Raw genomic sequence first — 13,194 nt, 5'->3', positions numbered from 1 at the left:
AAAGGTGTCCAGCTGTCAGCTATAAATAATAGTTTCAAATCTCTCCAGAGTAGCGTGTCGCGACGGACGCGAAAATCTGATGCCACAATACTAATTCACCTGCGGCAACACCGAACAGCGCCCTCTATGTGGAACTGTGGTAAGTTAACCAACGTAGTAAGTTGGTGAAGCTAGATTCAGTATGGCGCGAAACGCGCTAGTTCTATAAAATGTGATATAAAGTGAGGAAGCCTACAGCTGTCCGGAATCATCTAAAGCTAAGTATTTTATTTACTTGGTGAAAGCCCGCAGTAGTGGTATGGTTTCTCTGTGCGATTATCTCCTTTATTCCTTTCTGGTTCGAGCTTGCCACGTGACCTTGACGTGGAAGCTATTGGGAGCCCATCTTAGGTAAGGCGGACTAGGGACTTATGATTGTGTAGGAGTCTGCGGCTTCGGCCGCAGATCCTCCTATATCAATGTGTAAGAGAATGGCAGGTTTAGCTGCTAGATGCTCCCCGTAAGGGGGGCGGCTACTATAGAGAAAGGCGTTAGGAGTTCTGTGGCTTCGGCTGCTAGGTTCTCCTTTATCCCCGTGTAGGAGTAAGGTGGCTTCGGCCGCTAGTTACTCCTTTATCAGCACGCAAGGGGCAGCTTCGGCTGTGGTACGCCCCCTTGAAACCAGAGAAAGGCGTTAGGAGTTCTGTGGCTTCGGCTGCTAGGTTCTCCTTTATCCCCGTGTAGGAGTAAGGTGGCTTCGGCCGCTAGTTACTCCTTTATCAGCACGCAAGGGGCAGCTTCGGCTGCGGTACGCCCCCTTGACTATACAGCTACTTAGGTAGTTGGCATTATGTAACCTACATCCGGCCGGGTAAGATGGGGCTCACTAGTAAGATATATAGATTTATGTGTGGAGGTTAATGGTTTGGAGAATACCATGTTCATAGAGCAATTTTACCCACAGATCTCGGGTGTCATACATTCAGCCGCCTTAAGATAAGCGAAGCAGATTAAGGCTCCTCTGGCCCAGGAGTTGAGGTGCAGAGAGAGTGAAGATGAAGAGTCCCTTATGGGATATGAAGGTATGTATGCGATGCATTCTATACCCCAAAAGATTCCCCCCACACAACATATAAATAAGTTGCCGCCTTTCCCCTCTTTACGGTCTCATTTATATACCGTAGGCGGCTAGGGGAGAGGCGGCCACAATGGTGGTTAATGCTGGGATTCAGCAGTTAAAGAACCAAGGCTTTTTTGAGAATAAATAATATAAAGAATGCAAAGCATACATCTTCACTATAGGCATATATGTTTACTATCGGAAATCATAGATGGCGCTAACAGTAGCGAATACTGCGAGGTTTTATATTTTATGTATACATTTTAAAGTGTTTTCTTATTACATCTGGTTCGATATTAATTTAGGCTTGTTTAAATAAAGAGGCTGGCATTAATATTCATCAATTGAAGATATTTTGAGTTAATAAGTCATGTTTTTATATACGTGAACGGCAGAACATCAACATTGTACGGAGCCAACATGAAGAAATTACATCGCGGTGACCGGAAGCAGTCACACGACATTTTCATAATGGATGTATTTTATTTTCCAATTAGAATGGAGTCGCAAATTAGTAAAAGAATAAACAAAGATGAATAAAAAAGGGATTGGTGCATTTGTCTATATTTATCAATTATGATATTTATTACTTTAAATTAAGTGATACACTATTGTGTAATAATGCCTTCGAGTTACCAACGTAACCGGAAAAATAGGCGGCGCGAACCGCCTAGAACAAGATGGCAGGTGTTGCCACACTAGGAAGATTATCCACCAAATCGCGGAAAATGTGCGGATTATCGGGATTCTCAAGAAAATTAAAGAAGAAAGAAAAATTATGTCGCTAAGCTGATTCAACATAGAAAAGTTATACGATAACCAATTTCCAATAAGACGCTTCAGTAGGTACGTCATAGCAAAGCGTACTTAGATATAAGTAGAAGATTTACTTTATTTTATTATACATTAGTTGTTAGAGTTGTGGATTTAATATGATTATAATAAGTAAACGTATGCGAGTCAGAATAACTAATAAGCATCTTATAAGAAACGTACGTGTAGTAGATAAGAGTTTGTATGAGTAAGCACTCTACATTTTACCTTTTATATTTACGTTATACTTTAGAACTTAAGTAGTTTTAAGAACACAAGGATGCAATCATTTATACGGAATCAACATAAAGAAGAAAGAAATTTGTTAAAGGCCCTAAATTCATTTCATATTTATCGAAATTTATGGGGTTTGAGTTGACTTTGGCAACACTGACTGTTGCAAAGCGAACGTTCCACCATTTTGAATCGTTGGCGGAAGATCTCCAAGCAGACGCGAGTTCCCCGGGAAGGTTCCTCAAATTATGCTGGTAAATATTGAGAATATTATAATTTAAAGGGCACCAACAAAGGGATAAGCGTGTAGATAGGCAAGATTGTGAAAAACTACGTATTTACTTCATAGGTACAGTGAACTCGCCGCCGCCAACCACACCGGACAAGACAACTCGGATTTGACGAAAACCCCCCTGATTAGACCTGCTATCGGACTAGACTATTTCTCGGTAAGTTTTTAAACATTTACTTCACAGTGACAGAGCTCTATTCTGTAAAACAAATGCGCGCGACGAAAATTATTTCATAGCAAGCGATCCGACAGCATGGCGGCCATGATCATTTGGGTTTCTAACAAGAAAAGGAATCCGTTTTTAACTAAGTATCCTTCCGTATGTATGAATTATGAGTCGATTTCGTCTCCTACTTTATTGAAATAATTTCACTTTCTAGAAGTTGATAGTTGGGGACGACCGTAGACAAGAGTCAACCCTATTGTTTAGGTAACACGGCTCATATTAGTACGACTCAGTTTTAGAAATATCTAGAATTTTCCAAACAAGAGGCGAACCTTAGTAATTTTCCAAGCTTACTATAGGCCTTCTGGAATGTTATCTCGGGTTCCCTAGTTAGATAGTTTGGTATTATTACGCTACCTTATTTAAACTAAGAAAGACAATTTATTTCTTTGTGAATTGATTTACGGCGTATGTACAAGGATTTAGTTGAGTAAGTAAACGTTAAGTAAGAAGTATAATTATATACAATATTATGTATATAGGCCTAAAGGGAACTTATACCTGATTTATTTTACATGCATTCCATATTGAAGTCCATGATTATAGTATACGAAAGCAATTGTGGTGTGTATGTGTGTATATATAAGTTAACATCTTCTTTCCAGATTTATTGTGGTGACTTTTATGTGCAATTAGACTCATTAGATAAGTGATTCTTTGAAGTGTTCTAATAAATAAAATTAAAATGATTACTAAATAAATAAACCAAGCAAGTGAAATAAAATTAAAATCATTACTAAATAAATAAACCAAACAAGTGAAATAAAATTAAAATAATCATTAAATAGATCAATAAAACAAGTGAAATGGAAATAAAGTATTAATTTTCGTTGTGCTACGAGTGAGCTTGAATCAGAGACACCAACATTAGAGGTTGTGTTGTGGCAACAGTGTATAAACGTCAACATCACTTACTGACGTCGATGACGCTTGTATTGGTGTAACCTATAAGTTATAAAGATAAAACTAGACACATTTATATGTAGGTGTGTATGTTATGTTGCCTTCCACCCTTGTTTTACTCCCTCTCATGATATTTAAATGAAACATCGGATTATAATTGGGTCAATGGTTTCATTCATGTAATTTAATTGACTTTGATTTTTATTCTTTTTTGGTTTCAAATTTGAAAGGATTTTAGAGATCATTAGTTAAATTTAGATTTCAATATTTTGAGATCATTAAAATAAAGAATAAATAAAATAATTTAAAATTAAACAACCTAAAGTAGTATGAAACATAGTTACTGCAAGGCAGTATTAATTAAATCTACAAGCGTAATCATTTCAAACATAAGCAAATAAATAGGACTTTAGGTTAAATGGGTTTATTTCTATACGTTACAGGATTAAACAAGAAAAGAGCTTACACAAACAACATAATGGACGATTTGCTTTTAAGAAGGCTTAGGCTCATTAACGACAAACTCACCACAGACATAGAAGTTATTCCTGTTACCATTAATTCAGAGAACTTAGGGCAGGCTCAAATTACTTACAGTAAATTAGATGCATCTCTGAAAAGACTTGACAACGACTTGATGGAGTACTTTCGCTTGGCTTCGACACCTGCTTCTGATGAAATATGTTTACTGAGTGGATTGCAACTTCAAGCAGAGGAGACTTTGGCTGAACTTAAAGTGAAGATCGATCAAATAACTTTGAAAAGCAACGCTACAGAGAAACCTCCGGAAGCGAATGCCTCGTGCCGACTCCCTAAACTTCAGCTGCCGGTGTATAGTGGAGACGTGCTCTTTTGGTGTGAGTTCTGGGACTCCTTCAAGAGCAACATTGATTCAAGAAATCTGCCTGATGTTGACAAGCTCTCCTATCTTAAAGCCTCGGTGACGGGAGATGCCAAGAAAGCCATAGATGGTCTGTCAACTACTAATGCTAATTATAGAATAGCCATATCGATCCTAAAGGAGCGTTTCGGCAAGACCTCTCATCTCATTGACGCGCATTATGCAACACTATATAAGGTTAAGATGGCCAAAAGCACCGCTGAAGACTGTAGAAAGACATTCAACGAAGTTGAACGAAATCTCAAAATTTTGGAATCATTAGGTGAAAACATCAATCACAATCATCTTCGTTTTATGTTGCTGGAGAAATTTCCACCCGATCTAGTTTACGAAATTAAGCTGAAGGTTAATGATGATTCTATACAAGAAATCAGGAACCAATTAGATAGAATTATTACCGCAAAAGAGGATGCTGAAAGGATTTCAGGAAGAAAACGCACGCATGAAGCAGAAGATAGTACAGTCGGAACTCTACATATAAATGTGAAACGTGCAAGAAGCGCATATCAACCCAAACAGCAGCAAGGTCCCCCTAAGAAACAAAATCCTCAAGGAGGTTTTGATAGAAGACCGGAAAGGAAGAATAAGTTTGATAGTATTAATAAACCCAATAAATGGAACAGACCAAAACAAACTCCGACTTCTAACAAGGATCAACCAGAACCTCAGCAGGGCTCTTCGAAGGGGAGAACAGCGTGGACATGCATCTTTTGCAAAGGTGATCATTACAATGATAAGTGCTCTGAAGCTACTACCTTAGCAGAAAGAAAGAAACGACTTGGAAAGAAATGCTTCATGTGTTTGAAGTTAGGCCACTTTATAAAAGACTGCAAGAACAAACGTAAGTGTAGCATTTGCTGTAGTGAGACACCGCATAACAGAGCTTTATGCCATTTAAATTTTCAGAAGAATACTGCAATGAAGAAACAGTCCTGACGGTTCTAGGAAAGGGATTCACTACTCTTCAAACTTCTGTTGTTAGGGCTAACCCCCTAGATGATAAAAATAAACAATATAAATATAGACTTCTTTTAGATCCAGGCTCTCAGCGCTCCTATGTCACATTTCAAACTGCCAAGGAATTGAAGCTTCCCATTGAAGAGGAAAGTCATTTAACTATATTTACCTTCGGTGAAGATCCTCCTAAAGAAATACATAGTCCAATAGTTACTTTACAATTGCTGTCAAGGACAAATAAGAAGATAGTTATACAAGCCAACTGCGTTGAACGTATTTCAAGAGGATACATACCCACTGTCAAGTTGAAGGACTTACCGGAGTCATATATACTAGCGGATGACGGCTCGCTAAGCGGACAGGTGCAGATTCTGGTTGGAAACGAGTACTACTTCAACCTAATTTACGAGAAGAAAATACAATTGGGTAGTAACCTGTTCCTGGTTGATTCTGCCCTTGGTTGGATAATAAGTGGTAGAACAGAACCACAGCTTAGTGACGAGCCCTATGTAGTGACTTACGCTCAGACTTGTATAGAAACGAAGCTTCATCAACCTGACCCACCCCTTTGTGATGGAGACATAAAGAGCCTCTGGGAACTAGAATGTATAGGTATTAGTGATTCACCGAAAGCAACTAGAGAAGAAGAAGCAATCAAGTATTTTAATAATACCACTCTAAAATTAAATAATCGTTACACGGTAAGCTGGCCGTGGATAACTTACCCACCGGACTTACCCAATAATTATGGAATGGCTTTTGGTCGCTTATCAAGCTTATTGAAGCGTATGGATCAAGGCACGTTGTTATCATACGATGATACGTTTAAACAACAATTAGATAAAGGTATAATAGAAGTTGTACTTGCTTCAAGAACGTCAACGGATAACGTAGTTCACTACCTACCCTTCCATGGAGTATGCCATCGAGGGAAACCTATGAGAATAGTTTATGATGCTAGCTCCAAGAGCAGCAAAGACACCAAGAGTCTGAACGAATGTTTATACAGAGGACCACTCATGTTAGAAGACCTCACAGGTTTACTCATTAAATTTAGAACTCATCAGATAGGACTAACCTCGGATATTGAAAAGGCGTTCTTACAGATGGCGTTACACGAAAAGGATCGTGACGTAACCAGATTCCTGTGGCTCAAAGATACCTCTAAACCGATATCTCAAGACAACCTATTACACCTTAGGTTTTGTAGAGTTCCATTTGGCGTCATTTCGTCACCGTTTTTGCTTAATGCAACAATCAAACACCACCTGTCTAGTGCGGAACATCAACAAGTCAGACTAAAAGCAAATGACATATATGTGGACAACTTTGTTTCGGGTTCCAGCACTACAGATGAAGCGATGGAGCTCTACAGAAATCTAAAAGGATCTTTTCAAGATATTTCAATGTCACTCAGGGATTGGAGCTCAAATTCTCGAGAATTTATGAAGAAAGTTTCTGATACATGTAAAGAAGATAAAGTAAAGGTACTTGGTTTAGAATGGGACATTAAGAAAGATACTCTTCAGTTGAAACCTAACTTGCAAGAGGAAGCAGTCACAAAAAGAGGAATACTGAAGACTATTGCATCAATCTATGATCCATGTGGTTATGCCGTGCCCTATACTCTATCATCTAAACTCTTTCTACAAGGACTCTGGAAGGCTGGAGTGTCGTGGGACTCGCCATTGTCAAGCGAACTAACAGAAGAGTGGAACGTCATCAGACAGAACTTAGAAGCCATTAGGGAAGTGTCAGTGAACAGATGCTACATGAAGACACCAGTGGGAAAAGGCTACCAACTACACTGTTTCACTGACGCCTCCCTACAGGCTTATGCAGCATCAGTCTTTTTAGTTTGCGGCTCGGGGAAAAGCTTCATCATTGGTAAATCCCGTTTAATACCAAGTAAAGATCAGGAGAGTCTCAAGATACCCCGTCTTGAACTATTAGGAGTACTGATTGGCAGTAGATTGATAAAGTTCGTTCTTAAATTCTTCCAGCAGAAGATAGCAAGGCAAGTCTTATGGACCGACAGCCAGATAGTCATAGAATGGTGTAAATCTGACAAACTATTACCACCTTTCGTTGCCAGGAGGATAGAAGAGATCAGAACAAATAAAGATCTGGAAATCAGATACCTTCCAACAGACCTAAATCCAGCAGACGTAGGCACCAGACCCACCTGTTCGAGAGAGGACGGGGAGAAATGGCTGAGTGGTCCACAATTTATAGTAGAAGATCCGAAGACGTGGCCAACTACATCCGGCAGTGGACCCACCAGTTCTCTCTTGACTGGGGAGGGTCTTGGGATCCAAGAAGATGAAGAACTGATGGAAATAGATGATCCAGATATACCTAATGTCAACCCGGTGGAAACGGAAGATGGCACAACTGCAAAAGAGATAATAAATCAAGAGAATGGTCAGATGCCAGACAATAAGTTTCAAAAATTGAAAGAAATTCAATCAGAGTATTTTCCTCTAGAAGTAGAGGGAAAAGTAACTAGTTTAAGTTTGAATTTAGGCATATTTAAAGATATAGATGAGTTACTGAGGTGCAAAGGTCGTATGAAACACACAAACTGGTCATTTGACAAACGCTATCCTATACTTATTCCAAAAAATTCAGATTTCACCAACGAAATTATAATAAAGACTCATCAAGAAAATAAACATGTTGGAGTGAGTCACACGTTAGACAAGATAAGGGAAACATACTGGATTCCACAAGGAAGAAGCCAAGTTCAAAGGATCCTGAAGAAATGCCCTGAATGTATGAGACATGACGGAGGGCCATATAGACTACCGGAAACTCCTGCTTTACCGAAAGAGAGAGTCAACTATAGTTCTCCATTTACATACGTTGGTACCGACTACCTGGGACCACTTCTAGTTAACAATGGGAATGGCAATTGCAAAAGGTGGATTAGCCTATATACATGTTTGGCTGTAAGAGCCATTCACCTAGAAGTTGTAAAGGACCTAACAGCGGAAGAAGGTTTATTGGCCTTACGCAGGATGATTTCAGCAAGAGGCGTGCCTATCTTGATAACCTCTGACAACGCAGCTCACTTTAAGTTACTCTCGGAGATTCTTCAGAATCCATACTGCGTAGATAAAGAAATAAAATGGAAATTTATACCACAGTTAGCACCATGGCATGGAGGATTCTACGAGAGATTAGTCGGATTGGTTAAGAACTGTATTAAGAAAACTTTACAGAAACATTTATTGAATGACAGCCAGCTGGTTACAGTGGTTAAAGAAATAGAAGCGGTTCTTAACACAAGACCTTTAACTTACGTGGACTCGGAGCCTGATCATGTATTAAAACCTTCAGATTTTCTTACCATGGGAAAATGTATCATTATGGAAACGTCAGGAAAGGATCCTACTACGTCACAAGGAACGGTGACTAAAGACAATTTAATTAAAGGTTGGAAGAAAGCACAGATAATTCTAAGAGAATTTAAAGAGATGTTCGAGAACCGGTATCTCCTAAATTTGAGAGAAAGATATTCCCACCATCCTAAAGAACCTAGGGTAATATCCAAGTTGGCTCCAAAGATAGGTCAAATCGTGCAGATCAAAGGTGACACGAAGAACAGAGTCAATTGGAAAGTTGGGAAAATAGTATCTTTAAGAAAAGGCGCCGACGGTTTATGTAGGGTTGCCACGGTACGAGTAGGAGATACAGAGTATACAAGATCTATCGCGCATCTCTACCCGTTAGAGATCGAAGATGGAGAAGAACAGTGTAAACAAACATCATCTTACGACGAAAGCGCAGAAGAACCTCTGCAACTTCCTAATCTACCCCGTTCGTCACGCAGAGATGACATGACGGTGGATTCCGTCAACGATGTTGCCGAATCCGAGTCTCTTTCTGAGCAAAGATGCACGCAAGCAGTCAGAGATAAGCCAGAAGAAGAAGTACAACCTTATGCCTCGCCAGTAGAGGGAAGGAGTTCCTCTCAACGAATCCTAGAGCCTATGTATAGTGAGTCAAACGAGCCTAAGCCTAAGTCTATGTCCGAACCAGAACCGTTCGCGGTCGTCGACCTCGAATCTTACGAGCACACTAAGCCAGAATCACACAACCTGGAGGAGGTTACGCTAGGCAACGAGTCAAGACCTAAGAGAGCCGCAGCTCTTCGAGCCCTTGAGAAGATCAAAGAATGGACCAGCAATCTAGTCGCCCTATTCCTGCCTGTGTTGGGGAGTGTCGCGACGGACGCGAAAATCTGATGCCACAATACTAATTCACCTGCGGCAACACCGAACAGCGCCCTCTATGTGGAACTGTGGTAAGTTAACCAACGTAGTAAGTTGGTGAAGCTAGATTCAGTATGGCGCGAAACGCGCTAGTTCTATAAAATGTGATATAAAGTGAGGAAGCCTACAGCTGTCCGGAATCATCTAAAGCTAAGTATTTTATTTACTTGGTGAAAGCCCGCAGTAGTGGTATGGTTTCTCTGTGCGATTATCTCCTTTATTCCTTTCTGGTTCGAGCTTGCCACGTGACCTTGACGTGGAAGCTATTGGGAGCCCATCTTAGGTAAGGCGGACTAGGGACTTATGATTGTGTAGGAGTCTGCGGCTTCGGCCGCAGATCCTCCTATATCAATGTGTAAGAGAATGGCAGGTTTAGCTGCTAGATGCTCCCCGTAAGGGGGGCGGCTACTATAGAGAAAGGCGTTAGGAGTTCTGTGGCTTCGGCTGCTAGGTTCTCCTTTATCCCCGTGTAGGAGTAAGGTGGCTTCGGCCGCTAGTTACTCCTTTATCAGCACGCAAGGGGCAGCTTCGGCTGTGGTACGCCCCCTTGAAACCAGAGAAAGGCGTTAGGAGTTCTGTGGCTTCGGCTGCTAGGTTCTCCTTTATCCCCGTGTAGGAGTAAGGTGGCTTCGGCCGCTAGTTACTCCTTTATCAGCACGCAAGGGGCAGCTTCGGCTGCGGTACGCCCCCTTGACTATACAGCTACTTAGGTAGTTGGCATTATGTAACCTACATCCGGCCGGGTAAGATGGGGCTCACTAGTAAGATATATAGATTTATGTGTGGAGGTTAATGGTTTGGAGAATACCATGTTCATAGAGCAATTTTACCCACAGATCTCGGGTGTCATACATTCAGCCGCCTTAAGATAAGCGAAGCAGATTAAGGCTCCTCTGGCCCAGGAGTTGAGGTGCAGAGAGAGTGAAGATGAAGAGTCCCTTATGGGATATGAAGGTATGTATGCGATGCATTCTATACCCCAAAAGATTCCCCCCACACAACATATAAATAAGTTGCCGCCTTTCCCCTCTTTACGGTCTCATTTATATACCGTAGGCGGCTAGGGGAGAGGCGGCCACATAGCGCTTGAGTAGCTAAGAACCTAGGCGTTATTGACGGAGTGAAGTGTGCTGCCTATGATTTGATTTATTTTTCAAGTATTCTAGGTATTGTAGCGCCACCTATTTAAGGTTTTTTGATGACACTTTGGTGCATAGAGATTTCATTCCTTACCTCCACCTTCCATAGCCGTAACAAACCACGAAATGAAAGTATTAGAAACGCAAGGGAATCCCCTACTTTCCTGGCAATATTGACTTGCAAAAGTTGTTTGTGGTCAAACGAAATTATAAAGTTATTTATTTATTTATGTTCAGGAGAACCAACAGCTTTAAACTTACAATAGGACAACAAGATTAATACAGAGAGCCAATTACAGGAACTCACAAGTAATTACAAAGTAAATAAAAATAAAAAAACTCACACTGACGCACACACACATGCGTACAAAGTGAGAAAAAAAAACAAAAACACAATTGAAAATGCAAATACATAGAAGCCATTAAAATAGACCCTAGGTTCGGAAACACTTAGTTCATTAGCGCCCACGCCCAGTTTATTTCGGTCGCTCATTGGATTCATTGCTGTCAAAAGTGTCAAAACGGTGAAAGTTTAGTTGACTGAAAAGATAACATAACCTTCGTCGTTAGTATAATGGCAAAATTGTAAATTTACATTTTCCAACAAAAAAAAATTTTACATTTGTGCAACTAGACAGTGCATACAACGCAATTTAAATTGCAAACCAGGAATTTGAGAAAGGTTTCTCCCTTTTCATAGTTACTTGTGTAGCAGTAACAGTGATTTGGTTATTCATGAAATGTGTGTCAAGTATATGGTCCAGTTTGTTCAGTGGTCCACAAGAATATTATGTTCCTACACAAACATATTTTAATGAAAGGTCATTTGTAAATGAAGGCATGAGATCCTATCTGTCTGTGAGAGATGCACAAAATCAAATAATCAGGAGGACCAAACGAGTTGTAGCAATTAACACTGAGTGTGTAGGCGCTGGTTTTAAGGGCAACCAATCGATGTTAGCCAGAGTGTCTCTAGTTAATAGAAACGGCCAAGTATATGACAGGTTTGTGAAGCCAACAATGCCAGTGACGCTGACGGACTTCAGGACATTTGTAAGTGGGATCCGTAGGGCGGACCTGGTAGATGCTGAGGATTACCATGTAGTTAGACAGGTTAGTTTTATTACGAGATGGGGACATAACTTTATTTTTATTACTTATACATACTATTTATATATTAGACAATACATTTACAAATAATAAAATAAATGTTTCTTTGCTCCACCTTAAACCTTGCTGTTATATGAGATTAAATACCCACGGATTGTAATGCACACGACTGTTTTAGAACCAAACACAAAACTGTATGTAATCTATAGGGCCAATTACATCCACACTTCCCGATATCGCGCCTGATAATCGTTTTCCGTTTCACTGACAATCAGCACTTCGTTAACCGTTTTGGAAATGTAAAAAATGGTTCATATGCAGAAATATCAAACATTGAACATTTTTGGCAAATAGAGACAAAGTATTGTTCAGGTGTCAAATTGTATGCTGATATTTGGTGAAACGGAAAAACTTCTCGGGCCCACGTCGGGCCTGGGTTATAACCACGAAAATCGAAGTTCGTCAATTGCGGAGAATTTTCTCTGTCACTGTAATCACGTCTTTATGAGAGTAAAAGAGAAAAATCCCGCAAATTACGAATTTCGGTTTTCGCGGTAGGCCCCCTGGGCTATAAGCGCGAAAATCGAAGTTCGTCAATTGCGGGCATCTTTCTCTGTCACTCTAATTAGGTCTTAGTGAGACTAAAAGAGAAAGATCCCCGCAATTTGCGAAATTCGGTTTTAGCGGTAGGTTGCCAGGGCTATAACCGCGCAAAAATTCGTCAATTGCGGACTTTTTTCTTTCTCTCTAATTACGTGTTAGTGTGAGTAAGAGAGAAAGATCCCCGCAATAGGGTTGTTTTCAATTTTTTGAAACGCTTGTATTACGTTCTATATTAACTAAAAGTTGCCCTAAAATTAAACTTTTATACTAAAAACGGCTTTAAATATGTTAAATGAACAAAATATATTTTGACAGATGCTTTGGCGCCCAAAACGCTCTTTGAAAATTGTGTGACGTCACAGTTTACGGTTTGACACATAACTACATACACACCACAAACTTTATAGAGATGCTACCGGATGCTCAGATGGTCTTTACTTTATATAGCCGGTGTCGCTTTATTTGACGTTCATAAGCGCATTGTAATATGCCTACTTGAATAATAAACTATCTTTATCTATAGATTTGACGACCGGTTTGGCCTAGTGGGTAGTGACCCTGCCTACGAAGCTGATGGTCCCGGGTTCAAATCCTGGTAAGGGCATTTATTCGTGTGATGAGCATGGATATTTGTTCCTGA

General features: G+C 40.1%; 2 protein-coding genes across 3 annotated transcripts; both read left to right on the top strand.

Annotated features, from left to right (window-relative positions):
• The first annotated feature begins 1,844 nt into the window (after positions 1–1,844).
• Positions 1,845–6,738, top strand: LOC133532425 (uncharacterized). Of its 2 annotated transcripts, none has more exons than XM_061871089.1 (2): positions 1,845–2,400; positions 2,496–6,738. In XM_061871089.1, the coding sequence occupies exon 2, from the start codon at positions 3,986–3,988 to the stop codon at positions 5,402–5,404; it is 1,419 nt and encodes a 472-aa protein (XP_061727073.1). In that variant the 5' UTR covers positions 1,845–2,400; positions 2,496–3,985; the 3' UTR covers positions 5,405–6,738. The 2 variants fall into 2 exon arrangements, with proteins under 2 accessions (XP_061727073.1, XP_061727074.1); XM_061871090.1 differs by having other exon boundaries at positions 1,845–2,595; positions 4,011–6,738.
• Positions 6,739–6,753: 15 nt separating this feature from the next.
• On the top strand, positions 6,754–10,733 carry LOC133532407 (uncharacterized). The gene is made up of 2 exons (XM_061871055.1): positions 6,754–9,734; positions 10,539–10,733. The coding sequence occupies exon 1, from the start codon at positions 6,787–6,789 to the stop codon at positions 9,673–9,675; it is 2,889 nt and encodes a 962-aa protein (XP_061727039.1). The 5' UTR covers positions 6,754–6,786; the 3' UTR covers positions 9,676–9,734; positions 10,539–10,733.
• The last annotated feature ends 2,461 nt before the right edge of the window (positions 10,734–13,194 follow it).

The sequence above is a fragment of the Cydia pomonella genome, chromosome 27, assembly GCF_033807575.1.
Source record: "Cydia pomonella isolate Wapato2018A chromosome 27, ilCydPomo1, whole genome shotgun sequence".
Taxonomy (NCBI): Eukaryota; Metazoa; Arthropoda; class Insecta; order Lepidoptera; family Tortricidae; genus Cydia; species Cydia pomonella.
The sequence above is the reverse complement of the archived record's forward strand: the minus strand, read 5'-3'. Positions and strand labels throughout refer to the sequence as shown.

What these genes read in the sequence shown, in the direction of transcription:
- LOC133532425 (XM_061871089.1), top strand. Translation starts at nt 3,986, where the DNA reads ATGGGTTTATTTCTATACGTTACAGGATTAAACAAGAAAAGAGCTTAC.
- LOC133532407 (XM_061871055.1), top strand. Translation starts at nt 6,787, where the DNA reads ATGGAGCTCTACAGAAATCTAAAAGGATCTTTTCAAGATATTTCAATG.